This window comes from Chinchilla lanigera, unplaced genomic scaffold (genome assembly GCF_000276665.1).
Source record: "Chinchilla lanigera isolate Chin_1 unplaced genomic scaffold, ChiLan1.0 scaffold00103, whole genome shotgun sequence".
Classification (NCBI taxonomy): Eukaryota; Metazoa; Chordata; class Mammalia; order Rodentia; family Chinchillidae; genus Chinchilla; species Chinchilla lanigera.
This window is the reverse complement of record NW_004955504.1, coordinates 6,478,615-6,501,435: the sequence shown is the minus strand read 5'-3', so window position 1 is coordinate 6,501,435 and position 22,821 is coordinate 6,478,615. Positions and strand designations below refer to the sequence as shown.

The window sequence follows — 22,821 nt, the reverse complement described above, 5'->3', positions numbered from 1 at the left end:
AGAATGAGGTCATTTCTGTGTCCTTGCTTGACCAGTGGTTTAGAAGCCTTTGGAACAGGTCTGTGGGAGGAATTTGGAAGTGTTTAGGGATGTGGATTATAGGAACTCTAGAATGGTGTAAGCAGAACCCGATGGATGACTCTGATGGGAGCTCGGAAGATCAGAATGCTGATAGGAATGCAGACATGAAACCACCCTCAGGAGCAAGGAATGCACTGAAAATTGCATTACAGTCCATGAGTGTTACACTCTGGTAAAACAAATATACAAACAAACAAAATTTTCTGTATTTTGCCCCTGTCCTGAGGCTCTGTGAGAGACTGAGATTGAGGGCAGTGAACTGATTGATCTGGGAGAGGAAATTTTAAGGCATTTCAGGCTGTAGTATGGGTATAGCTAACTGCATTCAGCCAGATTTGTAGTGAAAATTGGGACAAAAAGCCTAGCAGAAAATGTTTAAAAACTTTAATTTTGCCCGAAAAAATTCACATGTAAAATTGGGGCTAGAGGAGATGTGGTTGGTAAAGAGATTAGTGTCATAAATGAAATCCAAGAACTTTGTACAGGCTGAAGAAGAAAAAATTTTTTTTTCTTTTTCAAGAAGAAAGAATACTTGCAGGCATCTCAGGAATCAGCAAGACCCTACCCATGGCAGGTTCAAGGGAACAAACATGTAAGCCTTCTTTTGAAAGGAGGGTCACTGTTACCCAGCTCCAGAAGGGCCTCCTTGGTACTCATTTCACTGTGCTCAGTGTCATTAAGGAGATTATGGTTTCACTGACTTCAGAATGCAAGAGTAGTGGGATCAGGGAACTTCCACATGGATTTCAAAGAAGACCTGGAAGGCCAGACAAGGAGCCCCTGAGAGGACGGTGCATGAATTATGGGCATGAAGCCAGAAATGCAATAGAGACACCAGGAAATTAGACATGACAGAGATTTGGAATGTCTACTGAGGAAAATTACAGGCCATTGGTGAAACTAACCCAAGAGAGAAGCTTTATGAGCTGCACCCAGCAAAGTTATAGGGTTGGGGCTGCCCAGGCCCTCGGGAAATAACATCTTATCATGGTGTGACCCAGGTGCTGAATACTGATGTTTTCGACTTGGTGTTTTCCCTACTGGGTTTTGATCTTGATTTGACCTGATTCTTTTCTATCCCACATCCCTCCTTTATGGAATGAGAATGTTTACCTTTTTCACTGTACCTTGGAAACATGTGAGGTTTTTTTTAATAGATATTCACAGCTAGCAGTTCATCTTGAATCTCAGGAGAGACTTGGGCTTAGACTTTTGAAAAATGTTGGAACTATTGAGACTTTAGGGAAGGAACTGTGCATTTCTGGGTTGTGTTCAAAATAGTTGCATCACGCTAGGCAAGATTATGGACTTGCTATTATCTTTCTTTGAAGATTATCTGTGGTGTAAGGAGATACATCTCATTATCCAGTTGTCAAGGATGGATTGTGACAGATAATGATTATGTGTCAACTTAACTGGATTGGAAATGCCCTGGGGTTTAGTAAAGCACCTATCTACATGTTTCTGCATAAGTCATGCAGGTGTGACCTTGAGTACTGTGGAAGACTCCTATCCCCTCCTCTTTGGCACTGCCTCTGCTCTGCCACCTGGATGCCATGATCTAAGCAGCTTCATTATACCACACCCGTCTTCCACGCCATCACTGCCTTGGTGCCAGGCAACCATGGACGGAATACTCTGAAACTGTGAGCCAAATTAAACTTCCCTGAAAGCTGTGAGTGTCAGGCATTTGGTCTCAGCAATTAGAAGACTGACGAGCACATCCACTGCAGTTAGTGTTGCTCATTGTCTCCACAGTGTTCACAAATACTTAATAAGCGAATGCATAAACACAAAAGTGAATAAAGTGATACTTCCCACCTATTGGGGGTTCCTTGGTATGTATGAGCAGATGGATTTTTCTGAATACTTAGGACCTTATCATATTCTTCTAGTCTTGGCAGGTCATCCCACTGTGTATGAAAGTGTGACAACCACAGGTCTGCTGGTGCATGTGAATGAGAGCAACAGGTCCATGTACATGTTGGGTGCTGCATACTGTGGTAAACAGTGTTCTTTGATCAGTGCCAGAAGATGTGGCCAAACCCTCTGATTTCTTCAAATAAGTCAGACATTTGGATTTTCTTGTAAGATCTCTGCTGTTATAATTCTGACAGCTAACTATTCTTAATGTTTGTGTAAACCAACGCAGTAGAGTTGGTAAAATTTCTTGAGGCAAATTCAGCCAGGCTGCAGATTTTCAGGATGAAATCTGAGCTTCTTCACCAACCTGACCAGCTGCTGTAGGATGTGGACCTCCCTGCAGGAATCCTATGATGCACTAAGAAGCCCTTTCGCACTTCCCTGGCTCCTCTCCAAGGACCTGTGACATGTGTTCCTCATTCCTTTGCCCTTGACCCCTGTCCTTTCTCATTTGTGTTTCTCTGACCTTCCTGTATTTGGACCCAGTGGTTTGGAATAGTGAGCTGCTGTTTGGCAATGTACAGTGTACACCTATGGGCAGAGCTAAAGGCTTTGGAGTAGGCAGAGTTGATCCTGGCCTCTTCTGTAAACCAGACATTGCTGCCCACCAGCACCTGTTGTTGTGAGAAGAAAACAAAACCAGGGAAAGAAAATGACTATTAGTGTCTGACACGAATAAATGAAGGTAGTTACCATGAACCCCTCAAGTCTGATCCACTGTCTGGTGCATAGGAGGCACATGGTAAATGTTTGTTAAAAGGAAGTGTGTGAGAGCTCTGAGCTCTGCTTCTTCAGTTGTTGACCCTGACCCTTATTCTCTTTCGTTCTCTTTACTGACCCTGGGTGGCCTCCTTAGTGCTCTTCTGCTGCTCTTGACCTTTCTGCCTCACTGCCACATCATCCTGGTCCCAGGACACCCAGTGTTGGCCTGGCCCCGCCCACTCATGATGTCTGCATATCAGCAGGACTTGGAGACTGTCACTCCACTGACAGCTGCTCACATCCTAGCTAAATAGGATGCACTCTCTCATCTCTGATGCTTTCCAGATTTCCCCCACCTTTTTAGGTTGAGGGAAGAAAACTGTCTCAGCAGGGAAGTTAGAGGACAACACCTGCCCACGGCAGGCAGCCAAATGTCTGCATCCAGAATGACTGCTGATCACTCAATTGTGTGGGGGACAGTTTGCCCACTCCCGGAGTCAGTCCTTTGCATAATTCTCCCAGTCACCTCGGGCAGGTGAATTGATGAAGTGACCAGCAGAGAAGCCCTTAATGCTTATTAGCTCACTGTTCCTGCTCTAAGCACCGCCTCCAGCAGCCACTGGCCGACTTTGCTTCATGGAGGTGAGGAGTGACATTTGGGACTGTATAGACAGCGCCTGTTGGTCTCCAAGTTTTGCTGACTACAGTAGCACAAAGTAGGGGGCTCCAAATAATAGGTATATATTCTCTCAGAGCCCTGGGAGCTGTAGCTGCAGACTCAAGGTGCTGAGAGCACTGAATGCCCATCACAGCCCCAAGGAGAGGGCCCCGCCATGCTTCTCCCAGGCTTCCCTTAGGTTGCAGTAGCGTCACTCCTGACCCTGCCTACATTGCTGCCCATCTTCATGTGTCTGTTGTCTAAATAACACTATGCTTATAAGGCCAGAAGTCTTAGTTGATTTGTGCTACTTTATGACTTCATCTTAACTAGATTACATCTGCAAAGACCCTATTTCCAAATAAGGTCGCATTTGGCAGAATGGAATTTTAAACTTCAGCATAACTTTTGGGGGATACAACTGAACTCATAAGACTCTGCTGACCGGGAAATGCTCAAATCTGCACATCTGGACTTCTAACAGCAACCTTTTCCAGGTCCAGTTGCTTCCGTCTCTTAGAAATGGCTCATCACTGTGATGCTTAGCTGGTCACTATGATACACATTATATAAACCAGTCCCCAATTGACAAGCTATTCTGCCTCTGTACTTCCTGCTTGCTTATCCTATATAAGCGCTAGACCACCAGACGTCAGGGCCTGTTATTCTGGGAATGATCCTCATCAATGCCCATCAATTTAAATAAATATGTCTCCAAATCCTGGGTGTCCTTTTGGTGTTTCTGCTTGGTGTAACATTTTCACAATTCTGGTTGCAGACCGAGTTGGACAAGAACCAAATCAAATGCAGTGGTTAGGTTCAATGTTGAGCTTATGGGGAAATTTGATTCAGTTCTTGTCCAGTTCAGTTTTCAACCAGAATTTTGAAGAGAACTGAGTTCATGAACCACGGTACTACTTTATTTTTGTTACAGCATCCTGAACAGACAAAGAGAATGGGTGAATAGTTTACTTCTATTTCCTACACTTGTTTATGAAGGGGCTACATCTTAGTTGTAATCCAGAATTAAAAAGTCAACAAAAACCCCCACCAGCAAACAGATTTATATGTTTGAACCCGACTCATCCAAAATTTCAAAACTGTTCCTTTTATTTTCCTGTCTCATTTGGACCCAACCCCCTTTCAGCCATTATTTATTCAACTATCAAAAGCAGTGCAATTGGTTGAGTAACATTCTGGAGAAATCTATCACCTTAAGTTATGTGTTTGATAATGAATATATTTCAAAATCAAAGTTTCCCCTGTGCCAAAATTGCTCTTAAAACAAATTTATGTGTTTAGAGAAATTCCTTAACAGCTTTAATGCATTAAAATATTTATCGTTAATAACCCTTATTAAATGATTACTGTAAGGAAGGATAATAAAAGTTTAATGGTTAATGCTTAAAATAGAGAAGCTGTAAAACTTGCCTTCAAGAAACTGGCAGTCAAATTGGGGAAACAATAAACCCAAGAAAAGAGGAAAAATACTACAGTGAAATTAATATTGTGCAAATTGCGTTTGTGCTCTTGGAAGGAAGTGTATGCCTGGGCATAGTGTTAAGCATCCCCAGGAACTTGCAAAAAGTAACTCTCAACTGAGCTTTAGTAACTCAACATGAACTTTCCACGGGCCTGATCGTTACTGCTCAGGGTCCTGCCCCTGATCCTTCTGAGAGGGAGTGCCTGCTCACCTGCATTGACCCAGGTAATGCACAACTGTCTCTGTTCTCTTGAGATTCCAGCCATGACCTCCTGTGGAGGAGGACTCACTTTACATCCACATCATTCTCAATGTGACAGTATCATTTCCCGAGGTCTGACGTGTCTAGTTATGAAAACTTGGTCACTATCTTTAGTTGTCCTGGTTTGAGGTATGTTGGTGGTGCTACCTAAGGGAATGCAGATTCTTTGAAGTTTTTAATTGCAATTGTTAATCTTCTAAGGATCAAAGATAAATAGCTTGAGGTAATAAAATCCCCTCTGTGTATAATTCAAGGCAGAATCATATTCTGCTCACCCTAGAGAGGTGCTCTGTCAGGTTCGGTGCTCCTCTCTGGGAGCAGATGCTGATTTTCATCAGCTTGAGCTCAGCCAGGCTGTGGTGGTTCTGTTGGGCCCCACGCTGGGGACAGGATGAGTTTAGCAGAGTTCACAAGCAAAATCCCCCGAAGGTGTAAATCCCTGGCAATCTCAGAACTGACATTTACCGTAGCTGGAAATTCATTAGTGGAGGACAGAAAACAAGCAAAATAAATACAAGTCATGACTGAGAATGAAGCATATCTGGAAGACCATTGTGTTTCTGAAGGAGGAGAGTCCTAGCATGGTATTTTGCCAGATAAGAGTCCTGGGGAGATGCTTACAATGGGCACTGCAGTGGACTGTGGACTCTCAGTAGTTTAAGCTGGCTGGAGTGAGCAGGCAGGGATTTAACACAGGGCCAGAGCAGCTGCGCAGTAGTGAACCACCTGTGTCTAACTTCCAGCCATGATCAGTCCAGCAGAAGGCCCTGGGCAGATTGTCTGTTCTCTGTAGATGGACATATTTTGAGCATGATATTGCACAGCAGATCTGATTATCTTTATAAGGTTTGAAATTTTTTTAAATAAATGGCCTCCCTGCCTAGCGTTTGCCTGTTGGTGCGCCTGTGAGAGTCTTATTATCTCCAATTATTACGCCAGGTCCCAAAGGCTGCTTGTCACATGCCAGGTGAGAGGCCTAATCCTCACATCTTCTGCAACCTCCGCGCAGCCTTCGAAGGTTGATTTTATGGTCCTCTTTCTCTACCTGAGCACTCTGGGACTCAGACAAATTCACCATTTCAACAAGAGCCACAGCTGATGTGAACCTGAGCTGGGATTTGAAAATAGATCTCACTTGCATCCTTGCCCATCGCGTGTGCCTGGCCTCCCTTTTATGCAGGGAACACCGGCGTCATGCCTGGCCTCCATCTCTCTCCTGAGGTGCCTGCATTTCAGCTCAAGATGCCATAGAAGAGGGAAACAAGGACTTTTGGAAATACTGGGATTTTTTATTGATTATTTTTAAAGTGTTCTATGAAGACAGTGATGAACTGCAATTATTAAATTAAATGAAAACAAGCTTGTGGGGTGAATTAATGTAGCCCTTCATGGCTCCAAAAGCTTGGTAAGGGACGAGAGACCATCAGTTCTTACGTGGTCTCTGAGAGTGTGATGTTCATTGAGCAGCGAGGGTGTAAAGGCAGGGCAGCTGAATACCCTTCCAGTCGTGGACAGAGCTTGTGTCCTCCCCAGTAAGCCACATACAGCCTGAGCTGGTCAGGGCGCACACTTCAGAGGAGAATGGATGAATGGGCACTTCCTTGCACACCAGAATATTTGAGGGATAAAGGCCCGAAATCCATACCCTGAGCAGCAGGGAGATTGCATTTAAACAGTCCACACAAGGAAGGTATTCCTTACAGAACAGAGTATATAGACATTTACTAGTACTGATACAGATAATTAGGAAAACTGTTTAGTGTTCATTGTCTAGAGATTACAGCAGTTTCCTAGTGATAGTTTTTGTGTTCCACCTGATGTCCTGACCTTATCATTGATGTGCTTCCTTTCCTTCTCAGAAGGATGCTGTTTGGACCATCCTCTTGGTCCAGGTCATAGGATACTTATTATAAGCCATCCAGCTCTGTGAGTGCCGGTGTCATTTAGTCCCATGCTATCCAGCACAACATTTTGTTTCCTAGGCAGTGGCCCCTGACAGATACACTTTGGACAGTGGCTCTTCACATGTGTGATCTTTCTTTTTACCCAGGACTCCTTGAGCTCAGTAAATAAAGGAGGACCCAAACATGGGTTCCTTTCTTCTGTTGTGGTTCTGGGGAGAAATGTGATAAAGACTGAATAATGTTGCAGCTCAGTATTTCCTTTCAAACTAATCACCTTTCACTTTTAATCTTTTAAATTATGTTACAGGCGCTACAATATTCCTTGTGTCTTTGCACTCAGGTCAACAGTCCAATTAAAAACAAAACTTGTAAGTATTGATTCTCCAGAATCAATTATTCATTCCTAAAATAAGTGGCTCTATACATTTAAAATAATATCAGAAAAAAATGAACATGCCAAGTAGAAGTTTCCTGTTGTAAAATGTTTAGGGTGAATAGTGAAATTTTTGTAACTAAGTAAACCTAGAACATGTGCGTTGGAGTCTTCCAAGGAGTGCGGCAAGTCAGCCAGAAGCTTTGTGCGGGGAATGGGTTAAGTCAGCAGGATGGTGGCCCAAGTGCCTGTCACTGAGAGTGAGAACATCGGACACATCTCATGCAGTGAAGCTCTTGCAGATCTAAATGTGGAGGATTCTAGTGGGAGGTCTGGCCTTGTAGGACATATGCTAATATGAAGGTGGTAATTCTCCTCTAGGGAGAAAGCAGCACATGGTACAGTTTGTACCTTCTTAAGCAAATCGACGTAAATAACAGCTTTTCAACAAGTTACATTCCCTTCAAAAAAGGAAGAGAAAATAGTGTCTGAAACCGGCTGTCTGTGCTACTCCATGCACTTCAGCAATGCCTTTCTTTCTCCTGGGCAGAGCACTGGGGCCGCAGGCTCACCGTGCCGCTGTGTGATGATAACCAAGGGTATGTGTGGCTCTGTCTTCCTTCCGCTGCGCAGCCCTCTACCACCACCACCACAACACAAAGGAATCTGAGTCTCCCAGTGAGCTCTGCATCCAAAGTCGCCAGCCTGGTGTAGCCTTAGCCTCCTGTCCTGGGGTCCCTCCTCTCTCGACTGGCTTCGTTCCATCCCTGGCCATCCTGGGCATCTTCTATCAGCATCTTCTATCTATCTGTCCTTCAGGGCTGCTCTTACCTCCTCCTGGCCTGGTAGCTCATTCCAGCTTCACACCCGCCATTTCCCCAACCCCCTTGTTTTTCTTCTTAAAGTCACCTCTTTGAGCTGGCCATCCGTGCATGGTCATGTGTGTAAACACCAGTTGTTCTGTGTGGGTTGTTTTTTCCCTGTGCATTGTTCTTGAGGATGGGAGCTGTATCCATCAGTTTACCAAGGGGCACTGGGGTACCAGGATGCCCCACCAGACCCAGTCAGTGAAGCTCTGGTGCTGGCGCCCACTCTGGTTGGCAGCCAAGGCTCTGTCTAAAGCACTGCCCCTGCTTACGTATTTGGTCTCAGACTTTCTGAAAGAAGCCAAGCTCTCAAATCTGATATGTGGAATGGATAATTAATGGATTCGCTTGTTATATAAACATGGATAATCTGTTCACTGATGTGTGGTGATATTAATCTATATAGTAAAACAGTTATTGTAAATACATTGTAATTTACATTTTGATGCTTACCAGCCAAATGGGAGGCACCTGACATCTATTGCCTCTGACTCCCACAGTGATACTTCCTGTGGCGTGGTGTTGTTGCTATTTTAATACAGAAGAAAATAAAAAGTGCTGCTCAATAACATGAGTAAGTTCGTACAGCCAGTAGGTGGAAGTATTGAGCTATATATACCTGAACTTTAGTAATGCATATATGTGATACACACTCTACACACATACACAAACACACACACACACACATATCTACACACAAGTATACCTATTGAATATCTATCCACTTCTCTACTTATAGCTGTCATTTTGTTGAAATCTCAGGGGAAAAAAAAATCTTTAGTCCATTAATGAGTTTTTACCACATTTTATTTAATTTTAGTTGAATTACCTATGCTACTGAATACCTTAGTGAAATTAGATTTATTTTGGAAGCCTCTATAGCACATTTTGCTGCGATAGCTGTGAGAAAGGAAAGAATGTGCACAAGAGAGATTGTAAGATCTGCAGATGTGAGGGGAAGTGGATTTGAAGGGATGGACACCACCAAGTGAAGGAACAGGAAACCTCTCCCTTGCTCTGTGACATATGTAAAGATTGGTTATATGAACTCGTTTTCTTTCTTTTGGTGAAAGCCTTGTTGTTTTGAAAACTCAGCACAGCTGTATTTATGCTTCTCACTTCTGATCCCTTGTCAGTGGTTATGTGTGAGTTTCATCATTCATGGCGTCATGTGAAGTTCTGTGAGTGGTATTCAGAGAGACACTGGGAGAAGTCGTGAAACAGCAATGATGGCCATCACTCATGGAGGTCCAGCCCTTTGCATCGTTATAGCCTGTGGAAGGGGCCTCCGGGGTTCCCCAGTGTCTTGGGGAAGACAGAGCATGTCAAAGGTCACCAGTCCAATCCAGACAAGCTGGACTACACATGGCCCGTGCGTGGTTGTTTCCCAGCCTGCTCTTGGCACCTGTGTCACGGTGTGGAGTTTGGAGTATATGATAACTTTTGGTAGATTGTAAGAATCCAGTAAGGTGTCTACAGAGGTGGGAAACTGGAATTTGTTCATGTCTCTAGTGTCCATTCTTATTGGTCGGACAAATATTTTTATATCCACAGCCTATGAGTGATTATCACCCTGTTGATGCTTTAAGCACTGAGAGGAAAAGTATAGAGTGGAGGGCTTCATTCATATAGTCAGCTTTTCACTTTACATGGTCAAAATTCTTAATGCTTTTTCAATCACTTGTGTTTATTTATAAGCGTCTCTTCCCTGTAGTCCCATCAGCACTATTACATACGTAAGATGTAAAGTAAAAGTTCTGATAAGACAAATCTTATTAATCTGACATATTTTATAGAGCGCTCTGTCATCTATAACTCAACATGATTTGCAAATATGAGACAGTGCAGCTTCCCTTTGCATGTATGAATATATAAACTGGCATAGGCTCGCGCCTGTTTCCACTGTGAGCTAGGGAGCAGCACATGCTCTACTCACTTGGAGCTGTAATGATGGTGACGTGTAAAGGATCTTCCAGATCTCCGTCATGCATTCTCATCCACTACAAACAAGATGGCAGTGACTGATTCCTGACTTCCTCAGTTCACTGAGGAGTGGCAAATCCTAGTTTAAGTGAATTTCATTTTAGAAGAAATTTAAATAATGGAAGGAAAACAACATGTGTGTCACTCTTCTGCCTGGTGCCATGCAGATATCCCCTTCTATCTTTCTATCTATAAATGCAAAAGATAATTGACTGTTTAACAGTTGTTCCTACATTTTTACTGTTTCTGGAAAAGGCACAGGACGCTGGCTGAATTTCAACAGGATCTGCTTTCCAAGAAATGAAACTGTTTGCCTTAATAGCAGGTCACAAAGTCAGGGACCCATCTGCACCCTGAAGGGTCAGTGTAGGACAGCAGGACATGCTTCCAAATGTAGTTTAAATCTCTGGCCACATGGCTTGTGGTGTGTCATGAATCAGAGAACAACACATCCCACACACTCAAAAATTTTTTCTCCTATGAGAACAAAAAATACATTTGAGCGTTTCTATCTGAAATGCACACTGTTGACCTTATACAATTGCTTTGAGAGGTTTGAAGAGCTGGTGGAGGTTCTCTGTGGAAAGAGGTAGCTGAGGGTCAATTGCGTCCCGCTACTCAGTATCCCCCTTGTGTTGGAGATCAGCATGGCATACTTCAGAGCAGTAGATAATGGTCACTTGTTGGCACACTGAGGCTATCCTGATGCCATTTGAAATACCGGTTCTGGGGCTGGGAAAACATTTTCCAACTGTCTTCTTGTTTAATAAGTCCTTGAATCATGGCTTCTTCTTCCCATTTTTGTGAAACAATATGTCCACTAGTTGTGATTAAAGTTTTGTCCACACAGTTATATTGCCCTCTAACTAGTTCTCCTCAGCTTCTGCCCAGGTAAAGCTATTTACCACTCCCAAAGGAATATGATGACTCCACATCCAAGGGCACTGTCCAGAAATCCAATCACACTTGTAAGTATTGTTAGCATACTAGATGTACCCTTGTCGACTATTACGTTTTCACTATAGTAGGATGGTAAGCTCATGGGCCCTGAGCTCTGACTGTCTGGATTTAGGACTTTCTCTACCTCACTCTACTCTGATTGGTAGCCGTGTGAATTTGAGCAAGTTATTAACCCTGTGAGCTTCAGGGTCCTCATCTATGAAATGGGAAGAATAGTACTACCTGCACAAGTTAATCTTTCTTTGTCAATTAGGTTGGAGTAAGAGACTTCTGTAGAGGAGCTTAGATCACGGGGGCCTTGTACACATCAGTGGGTGCATCTACTAATGTTCATACCTGAATGGGCTGTTTGGGGGTGAGGCCCAGTTGGAGTAGGTGAATCACAGGTGGTGTTCCAGCTGAGGAATCTCTTCCCATGTCCTTGGGTGCCATGATGCGAGCAGCTTTGCTCCTCTCGACCTTTCTACCATGATGTTCCTGGTTTGGAGCCAGCAGACCATGGACTGAAACCTCTAAAACCATCAGCAAGTACACACTCCTTCTCCCTTCATTTGCAAATGCTGAGTGCTTTTCCCAGAGACACACAGCTGAGGAATACACCACACTACCCCTCAAGCTTTTGTGCATTTGGTGAGCACATGGATATTAAGCACCACATACGGCTGGACACAGTAGGATCCTTAATCTGTAAATATTAGCTGCTTTGTTATACACCTGACTGGAAGAAGCCACAGCAAATCTTTGGTTGGTTGGTTTGTGTGTGTGCATGTGTGTGCGTGTGTGCACTCATGTGTGCTCATGTGTGTGTGGTTGTTTTCTTGCTTAAGACTTCTTGAAGGTGCTAGAGCTGTTTACCATGTGACTTTCATGCTCTTTGTGCCCAGATTGCTTGTAAAGCAGACACTTGTGAGCATATTCGAGATTGCTGGGGGGACTGTGCTTCCTGCCTCATGAATGTGTGTGGGAAACTGTCTTCCTGGGCTGGACACACCCAAAAACACAACAGTGTTTTTTGTATTTGCTCCATTTTAGACAGTTCGCTGCTGTGGTTTATGATGAGGAGGATTTTTGGTTTGGTTTTCGTATAACGGTCAAACTATAATTTGCATGTGAGAGCCTTGGCTGCAGAGTCTCTTCTAAAATGGTTTAGCCTTCTCTTTAAAAATGGACGTGCAAGTGACTATTTTTTAGGCACTGAATAGTGTTTTGTAGATGTTTCAAGTCTTTGCTTTTATAGATAATTCTCTTGGAGATTCACGGAGAACAAGGATTCAAAATTTTCTCAATATTTGTGTCATGTTCTTAAAACACACTTTTCAATATGCCACTCATTGTGTCCGGAGTGTCTCTGCAGGATTCTGAAACACACAGTAACAGTAAATCCTTCTGATGTTCATCTCATCCATTTTAGTGGAATTTTTAAAAAGTTGCTCACTTTTTAAAGATTGCTTAGGTTACAGCAGTAGTGCTCTAAGAATGCATTTGTCCTTGAAATGTGTCCTTGCAGGTGTAGCTGTTGTCTCTGTCTCTCCGTTAGTTTAGAACATGAGTGGTTGTTGTCAGTGTTATTCTCACTGCAGCACAAAGCTCAGACACTTGCTGATTGAACGGAATGCTTTGAAAGAAAACTGGTTATTAAGGATGTTTAAAAATAGATAAGGATAGCTCAAGAGTCTGGTAGGGTATAATTCATAATACCAAAGAACCCAAACAGAAAGTTAAAAAGGTAACATGTGCTATCATAATCATAACTGAAATAAATCAGACCTGCATGTGTAAACACCATATTGTCTCACTAGTGTAAGAACCTGAAAGAGTGCATAAAATCTAAAGGTACAGTAGATATTGTGAAAGGCAAAGAAACTGTTCAAAAAGAAAGAACAACTGGTGTGAGGGAAAAGGGAAAAGAAAGAAGGGGAAAATATATATATATATATGTATACACAAGATAGCTAAGATAGTTGTACTACTGATTTTTATTACTTTATTGGAAGGAACACTTAGTTTAATTGTTTGATCAATCTTACATGCCTACATTTGTTTATCTCAGTAACCAATTTGAAGATATCAATATGTAACACAACCACCATTGTTAATTTCCTATCATCTTGTCTGAAATTCTGTATTGCTTGTATTGTCGTTGTGTTATTTTGTAAATGTCTGTGTGTCTGTTAATATGTTTTTGTTCTTTTTTCTTTAAAATAAAAAAGGACATTAAAGAAATTCAGTTGGTATTCTCTATTTCCTAATGAGCTTGGCAATTAAACAAAGGCTTTACCATAAATTTCATATTTCTAAATCCTATATTTAAGGTAATTATGAGTCCAGAAAGCACCCAGACAGTGGATCCATCTCAACACACTTTCCTCATCTCAATGGATTCCCCTAGTGACCCAGAAGCAAGAAAATAAAACTTGATTTTCACAGTTACACCATCACCATAGGAACAGAAATTGTGAAAGCTAGTTTGGAGGCACTAACCTTACAGTTAGAGTTTTTGATTTAGTTTTAAATATTTTTAAAATTCTTACTAAAAGCATACAAATTATATCACAGTCATATGTGTGTACACAAGTCAGAATTTCATAGTGTTACATGCAAACATAACTGCAGACTCCTTATATTCTAAATCATATTTTATCTTTTTAATCTTATCTTCTCCCTCCATTCCTGGGTATGGCATAAGAGTTTGTAGATGAAGTAAGGGCTGTTGCTGTAATTTGTTCTGCCCACATGTGATGGTGTGAGTGTCATGTTAACTCTAGTGCCCATTTATAGCTCAGGATGCTTGAGTGTGGAATCTTGCTGCAGATTTTCCATTTCCTAGAACTTGTGCATGACCTGAGGCTCCCAGTGTTGATAATAACCAGCACTCCGGGTCTCCATTTGTCCTGTAGGAGCCAGGTATTGTCTAAACAAAACCGTGCTTTCTGGAAGAAAAGCTAAGCAAAGTGGTATAGAAAAAGAATAGCACATGGTGGCTGAGATTTTTCTCTTCTGTTCTTTCCAGAACCAAACTTCGTGTCCTCATATGACATCGGAAACTTCACCTACTTCTTTTTCCGAGAAAATGCTGTGGAGCATGACTGTGGGAAGACCGTGTTCTCCAGGGCTGCACGGGTCTGCAAGAACGACATCGGGGGACGCTTCCTGCTGGAGGACACCTGGACCACCTTCATGAAGGCGCGCCTGAACTGCTCCCGGCCCGGGGAGGTCCCCTTCTACTACAACGAGCTGCAGAGCACTTTCTTCCTGCCCGAGCTGGACTTGATCTATGGCATCTTCACCACCAATGTGTACGTAGCTTGAAATAACATCTTTCTCTTCTCATTCACTCACTTTGAATGGGCTTTTGTTCTTTGACCTCTGAAGGTTTCAAGTTGCTTTAAGGGAAATCTTTCTTATTTTACTGGGCTTACAGCCAAAAAATAACAGAAAGAGTATTTTCACAATGAATTAAATAATAGGCAAAGATATGTGCTTTGCGAAACTGGCATTAGGAAAATAAAATTAATCCAAAAAGTTCTACTTTGTTTTTAGGTAATAGTAATATCAAATTATTCTGTTATAAATCACTACTTCCCAATTTTTGAGTGTGTTCTGGGCCCTTTCTGAAGTGCTAGTGCATAGTAGATTATTTTTTTCTGTATATGAGTCATGCATTTGTGCATAATGAAAGCAGTAACTTCTGGATGGTCTGATGGTTGAGAGAACATAATTCCTGCTTGCGCCTCTGCTTATCTATGCTGTTATATAAGATGCACTTTCTCTTTCCTTGTAGCTGTTCTCTAAACAGTTGATCTAGAAGATGGCTAACTTGGCACATATTTCTTAAATTATAATTATTCTTTTTAAATACTCCTGAAAGCATTTTTTTCTTTCTTAAAGATACTCATCATATCGGAGAGATAGTGTTTGGATTTGGTGAAGCCTGAGAAGTTTCCTGGGCTGTCACTCACTCTCAATGTAGTTAGCCAATGGAGTCACACATAATCCTGCCATCACTTCCTGTCCTTTGCTGGTGTGCTGCAGGCAGACACTAGCACTGTCAACAATAACACTGTCCATGCCCCAGGAAACAGCAGTATAGACCCTGAGCTACCAGTGCCCTTTTATGTGGGCTGTGGTCATGATCATTTGGGTTCTTCACCTTTGGAATCTCTAATCTGGAAACCTAACAATTATGACAAAAGCCAATCATTTGTGTCCAAGGCAACGGATCTAAAACTGCGTATGTGGAAAGTGTCGGTATTTAGGGTGTGCAGCAGTGTCCCTGGGAATTACAGGAGCTTCAGCACTGAGGACTCCCACGTATCCTGGGCTGCTTAGGCCTGGGCTCACTGGACAGGAGCTTGCCCTGTGATGTTGCTCTGCTCATACATACTTCCAATTTATTTTTTTTTTTATCTCTTTGACATCAGACACCTGCATACGCATCTCACTTCTACAGTCACTTTCTTTACCTGCACTTACTTCCTTGGTAACTGTTAGCTCTTGCTCACTCCACTCTGGTGACCGTTAGCATTCACTTGATAGCAGTACTTCATAATCTTGCTGAGATGCTGTTAGAAAACTGGGTGGCGTGGATGTCCCCACACCCATCACCCTCCTCTGCAGCTGTCCTTGTTCTTATAGATCTGCTTTTCTTAACCCCAGAGGTTATATTCTTTCCTTGAGAAGTTCCTTTTTTAAAAAAAAAAAAAATCAATTTATGGTTTCTGAAGTTGATTTGCTTTCCAAGACCTTCTTTAAGAAATAGTGCAGCCTGCCCAAGATAGATGTTGGGTTGCTCAGCTGAGATCAATTTTACACACAATGGGAGCTTGGCTTCTGCGGCTGCTCATTCCCCTGGCTCTGGGCAAAAATAACAACAAAAACTCCAATTTCAAATGTTATGTAAGTACCCTGTCTGAACCCTTCCGAAATGACGAAGAGTCATTTTGAGAGTGCAGTTAAGTATTTCAGACCGTCACAGATGGCTTGATTGTGCAGTCCATCCCACACACAGCTTCTATGCTGGAGGAGTGTGGTCGCTGCTACTGTTTCTCTGCTGAGTGCAGAGTCTTGGGGTCACTAGGTCTTGGGAGTGGAAAGCTGACATGACCATCTCTCTCTCACCACCCCCTCTTCCTTGTGTGGCTCAGCCTTGATTTTACGACCACCCTCTTGAAGAGACCGGCTTCTAGATGAAAGAGAAGGAGGTGTTCGTAGCCTGGCAATTTCCCCTTTCTGAAACAGAGGCTGTAACTTTGTGGCTTGGACTAGGACTTGCTTCTATGCTTTGGTGGGGTTCTTAGCACCAGAACAGGGAAAAGGCAGCTTTTTTGTTCATTCTGTCACTAAGACCATGGGGTTTGCACCACCACTTGGGACTGAGTTAAGTTGCAAGAAATTGTTTGCTATGGCATTGGAATCTAAAGGTTCAGCTGGATCTAAAAATGATGGCTCAGCAGTACAGTTTTACATAGTACAGAGAGTGTGTGATATAGACTGTGTAGTTTAGATCAGTGTGGACATAGATATCTACATAGCAGTGTGGGTGGGGTGCTGGGGAAAGATTTTCATCGCTCTTTCCAACTAAGGGGATGAAGACCTAGAAGAAATATTTTTTTTAACATTTCTAGTGGCAGCTTTACATGGCCTTCAAGTAGAAGCAAAGTTTAAGACCTGCACTGCTGTGCTCACCAAATAGATCCCTAAGACCTTTGGACCCAACTGTAACAGATGAAGAAACAGCACATTAATGGAAGATATATGGTCACCTCTGCTACTGGAGAAGGAGGCCAGGTTGGGAGCCATGGCTGGAGGTCTGTTAGCTCCGTGGGCTGGCTCACACTGCTTCAGCTTTGAGCAGGCTCGGGGACAAGGTCACAGTGAGGTGGATGGACCAGGGGAGGCCCTGGCAGAGCAGGTGCTATGTGCTTCCTGCAGGGAGGCCCAGCCTGGGGTAGGGTGGGGTGCAGGCAAAGGGAGGGGAAAGACAGAGCGCACACGCCCTTCTGCCCCCACCCCTCCTAGAAAGCAAAGCACAGTTAAGGCAAAGGGGCAGTGCATGCAAGGGGTGGGGGGACTGATGATGCCACGTCTTGGGAAGAGGTTTCAAGATATCAGACTGTAGAAATCCATGCATACCTATGTCTAGAGGAGCACAGTTCCCAATGGCTAACAGAAAGAAACAACTGAGGTATCCATCAACAGTGGAATGGGTAAAGAAAACATGGAATATGTACACATTGGCAGGCTATTCAGCATAAAGAAGGATGAATTGCTGGCATTTGTAGGAAAATGTATTGTATTGAGACTATACTATTAAGTACAACAAGTGGGATACAGAAGGTTAAATATTGCATGGTTTCTTTCATACAAGAAACCCAAAACACAAATAAAGCATAAAACCAATGATAGATTGTAGCAAAGGGTGAGGTGGACTTTCTGGAGATGGGAAAGGGATCTGTAGAAGAGGAGAAAAGAGGAAGGGATTAGAAATGATTGAGATCCCCTGTGTATCTATTTACCTATGTATCTATCTAAATTCCCCAAAGTGAACATAATTATGTGTCACAAACACACACCAATAAAAAATTAAGTTTTCCCCCAGTTCCAGTGAGGGGTGCTTAGCCTGTGGCCACTAGGACTTCCAAGGGAAGCTCTGGACTGACACCAGTGCCCAAATCAGCACATTCAGAGCTGGTTAATGGAGCTGTCAGAAATGTGGCTTTAACAGTGAGAGGATAGAGACTTCTGTCACCAGGCAGCAGCAGGACAAGATCAAGGAATGAACTAAAGACTCTCATGGAAAGCAGCATGGCGTGGGCTCAGTCAGAGCTCTGTGCTACTGTTTGCTCTTCTGCAAAGTTGGGCTCTTCTTGGGATCTGAGGCTTGATGAGCAATTCAGTGGACTCTCAGTGCTGTCACCGCCGACATGCCCTCCCCAGCTTGCCATGCACCTGGCTGGAGGCTGGCCCCTGTGTGCAATCCAACCTGTGCTTGGCCATTCTTGTTCCAGCATAGTTGTTTTCTTGTCCTTTCCCAAACCCGGTCACCTGTTCTCTTTGCTCTTTGCAGCTGGAGTCTGACCTACCATGTTCTTCTTTTCTAAGGGTAATGAGTAAAAGTGGAAACGTGAACACACTAACGTTTAGCATCTACTCTTTTTACTGCCCAGCTCTAGGCACCAGGAGCACGTGGCCTCCATATTTGGCCTCATCCCTGGTGCAGGGCTCCCTGAGGAGGGAACATCTCCATGCCACCTGGGCACTTTGCTGGAGTTTTTATATACTGTCCACTTTTCACTCAACTCTCACAAAGAGTAAAGCACATGGTGCTAGGGGCTCTCCATGGAGTTCAAGTGCTGCTCCTCAAATTGGGTCCAGAGACTTGTCCTCATGGAACCTGCATCCTTTCTTTATCTGTGAGGGTTTCTTTCCTTATGAAGGCTACAAGGACTGGAATTACGGAAGCCCCTGGGACAGTGCCTCGTACCTATTCATTACCAAACAAACATGGCCAAGTATTACAGTCCCAAAGTCTCTGTGGGTTTCCTTTGATGTAATAAAAACCATTGATATAAGGAGACATAATGTTTATTGTCTTAGAGCATTAATATGGAAAATACATACATATTCTTTTATCTCCATTTTCCCTTTAGAACCAGGACTGAAGTTAAAAATGCAAATTTAACCCAAAATATTTTGCTGTTCCCTTGCTTGGCTAAAGGGTACTGACCTTCCAAAGCCTCCCATTTACAGTTTCATCTGCAAAGCTGGAATTCTAAATTAAGGCTTCAAGATTTCCTGTCAGTGTTTTGACCCCTTGAATTTACAATCCTCTTTAAATTAAAAAAAAAATATGAAGGGTCTGACAGGCGTTCTTTACAAAATACTCTAAGTTGATTATTTTTTGAAGGATGATGAATGAACATAAATATCTGGAGATTTAAAAGACACAAAGCTTGACCCACTTCCGGCTGAGTAACCAGGTTAACGGTGAGGAGGGCTGGGCAAGGCAGACAAGGGCTCCGTCCGCTGGAGGAGAAAGTCTTTCTTCCAGAATCTAAAAGGCGAGCATGTGTCTCCATGCAATCCCTTGCTATTTCCCTGAGGCTGAGTGAACCTATCCCACCTGGCAGCATTACACTGTCCTAATTGCCAGCTGCCCTTGTTTTGGTACCTAAATGTTTATTTCTCTACAAGAGTTCACAGGTGAGCCCCATGCTCCCATCCGCCTCATCCCCTCCCCTCAGGGTATGTGAGCGACTGTGGTCTTCAGGTGTCTAGAAGCTGCTCCTGAGTCACCACTGCTTCACAGGTAACTCCTGGCGGTGGTCCCCGCTGGGCTTTCTGACTGACCTTCTCTTTTCTCTTCCTTGGCTCTCCAGGAACAGCATCGCCGCCTCCGCTGTGTGTGTCTTCAACCTGAGCGCCATCTCTCAGGCCTTCAATGGACCCTTCAAGTTCCAGGAGAACTCTCGCTCAGCCTGGCTACCTTATCCCAACCCCAACCCCCACTTCCAGGTAATTCCAGGGGGAGAGGTGAAAAATGCAGAGACTTGGGTAAATGCTGAGGCATGGAACCTAGGGTGTGTGCCCAGAGCAGCTGCACCCTCCATGTCCCTCAAGGACAGCCCTGTACTCAGCTTGGCTCCTGTCAATAGACGGGAGCTTTTTGTCAACTATGGCGCCTGGACCACAAAAGGACCTTTGTCAGCTGCAGTGTCTGACGCCAAGCTGAAAAAAGGCCAGCCTTCTGCAGGCGATTAGGAATCCACGCTTCAATTAGGACTAATGATGTTGGACTCAGTGTCCCCGGACCTCTGATCCCTAATGAATGTTTAATGAATAGGGCCCAGGCCACAGAGTAGTGGAGATGCACAAACAGGATTAAAGCTCTAATTGGCAAATAGGCAAGATTTCCTGTGGGGGAACTGAATGTGGTGGTCACATCCAGGGGAAAATCAGCAGAGCTGAAAGTCATTCTTCTTCCACTGTAAAATTCCTGGATGCCCACGCTCTCCAGGGATTCATGTTACCTCACCTCACAATATTCACAACAAGCTGAGACTCAAAGAGACGAAGTGATTTCTTACCTTTGGTCAGTCAGCAGATGTATGAGTCTGCTTGGGCTGCTATAACAAATTAGCAAGATGGGATGGTTTTTAAAAGAAGAGTCATTTATTTTCTCACAGTACTGGATCCTGGAAGCTTAAGGTCAAGCTGAAGGCAGGGTTATTTTCTGGTGAGGGTGGTCTTCCTGGCTCTCAGATGGCCATCTTATCATGTGCTTCTGGGGATGGTCACCAGGTCCACTGAGTCACAGCACCAGCCTTGCAATCTCATTGAGCATTAGTTACTTCCTTGGAGAGTCTATCTCCAAATATAGTCAAGCTGAGGGAATTATGATTTTGGGTGGGGAACTAATATGTAGTCCACAAGCACAGGCTCCCCTTGCACTGCAGCAACTAGGACAGTCATCATTTGGGGCATGGAGTGTAGCACTCCCAAGATCCAAGCCCTGTGCTGGGTGTTTCGAGTGAGTCATCTCACACACTGGCTGCAGTACCTTGATAAGAAAGACTTCTCCACATAGGGAAGGACACTGAGCCACAGCGCAGAGATCCAGGCAGGACCGCAGCAAATGAGTGGTCCAACTGGAATCCCATCCTCTGCCCTCACATCCCACCCTATTCCAGTGAAGAGACTGATGGTAACTATCACTGCTTAGGGTTGGGACTGGGTCCTTCCAGTCCTGGTCACTCTGCCTTCCAAAATCTAAAACCTGTGGCTTTTGAGAAAATTGGGAGGATAAAAACGTTCAATCACTTGACACTTCACTTGGATTTTGGAAAGCACCATTTGATTATAATTGTTTGCAGTTTTTTGTTCGTTCTTATTAAATTTTGCAAGCAGATGGGATTGAGAAGAGGATGACTAATTTACATGTCATCTTTATCTTTCACTGCTTTCCGTGGACACATTATCTATCATCTCCTCATATTCTCATCAAGAAAATGTGGAAGGAGAAATACAGAAGCATAGGAATATTTTAGGGATAAATTTAGGTCCTATCATCAATGTGTGTTATTTACTGCATACTATTTGATAAAGGTGACTCAGAGGGACCATCTGCTGGTTGTCTTCCCCTGCTGTTTACTTGTATACATACATGCTGGGTATTAAATGTATATGGAGGAGAAAATAGATCATAAAATAGATCATTACTTTTAAGGAAGTCCTTTTAAAAATTCTGAAGGTCAAAAACCTAACAAAGATGTTTATTATGTTGATAGTGTACTTTCATTATATAGTGTTTCTATTACAAAGTCTTTACCATGAAAGAGGGATTTAATAGACTTGGTAATTCTTTACCACCTCCAGGCACTTGCTAACTTTTTGTCCATCCATCTGGATACATTTGTAGCACACAGCAAATCCTTTCATGTCTTAAGGCCACCGGCCTCTAGTTTTATAATGCCAGTGTCACACTGAAGAGCTTGCTCACATTTCTCAGCTGAGACTAGGTGCATGTTGCATGAGTGAAACATCCCCAAGAGCGTGTGCATTTCAGGCAAGAACTCCGCTTAGCTAATCTTGTCTTCTTTGGTTGGGCAGAGACCCATATTTGCAGTGAACTAAAGTTACAGATTATGGTGATACTTTGCATAACTCCTAGTTCAAATGTGTTTTCTTTTTATTGGCCATATTTGCTTGTTGCGCCTGATTGACATTCATAAACTTTTGAGGCTCGCATAGAGCAGGAATTCACTATGCACTGAGGATCCTCCACCAGGCAGGTGTGAAAGTGCTGCTGTTTGCAATAACCAGCAGTGAGAAATGTTAGATGTTTTTGTTCTCGTTCTTCCTGCTGACATTTGAAATTTTACACAGTGTTCACGTAGTAAAGACGGCTCATTCTTTAGCAAGAAGGCTCAGAAAGCAGAAGGGCTAGTACAGAAAGTAAATAATATTTAAAAATTTAGCTGAGAAGGTTCATCTGAAAACACTAACAAACAACAAGAGCTACGAGTTACTTCGGTTGCAGTCCAGAAGCCACCCTCAGTGGTGTGTGCCTCAGTGGTGTCTGTCTGGTGTCCAGAAGCCACCCTCAGTGGTGTCTGCCTGCAGACAGGTGGTGGTTCTACAAAACAGGGACAGCTCCAAACCCTGAGCCGCTTAGGAAAATCATCAGCCACTGCAGCAAAGCCCCGTGCAGACACTGTGGCACACCCGTGGGGTGACAGGCTTAGCATCTTCTCTGCAGTGAGGTCACCATGGATCTGCAATGAGAGACTGACGCCTGAGAGTGGCAGATTCAATGAGCTCAGGCAGAGCCTGGCTGCACCCTTAGGGTGCTGGGATACACAGCTCTCTCAGCAGCCAGATTCGAAAGGGCCAAGCGGCCTGCAGACCGAGGTACCTGGAGATTTTGCACTGTTAAGACCAGGTGAGGAGATTGTGGGCTTGGCCACCAAGTGCTGGTGTGCTAGAACATGGCTGGATGTTTTTTTATCTTTTAAATAAATATTTATTGCATTTAAAAATGTATAGAATTACTGACCTCCTTACTTGTGGTTATGTTGACATGACAGCCGGGGTGGGCTATACGCCACAAGAGGGCAAGAGTTGTGCT

The 22,821-nt window shown here is 43.5% G+C and overlaps 1 protein-coding gene across 2 annotated transcripts in view; it reads left to right on the top strand.

The window, feature by feature from the left end:
* The window catches only part of Sema5a (sema domain, seven thrombospondin repeats (type 1 and type 1-like), transmembrane domain (TM) and short cytoplasmic domain, (semaphorin) 5A), a 348,199-nt gene that overhangs the window by 190,510 nt on the left and 134,868 nt on the right, over positions 1–22,821 (top strand). For both annotated transcript variants that reach the window (XM_013505908.1, XM_005407077.2), the window contains 2 exons: positions 14,206–14,491; positions 19,574–19,709. In XM_013505908.1, the coding sequence (XP_013361362.1) occupies positions 14,206–14,491; positions 19,574–19,709 (422 nt within the window). The remainder of the gene's footprint in view (positions 1–14,205; positions 14,492–19,573; positions 19,710–22,821) is intronic.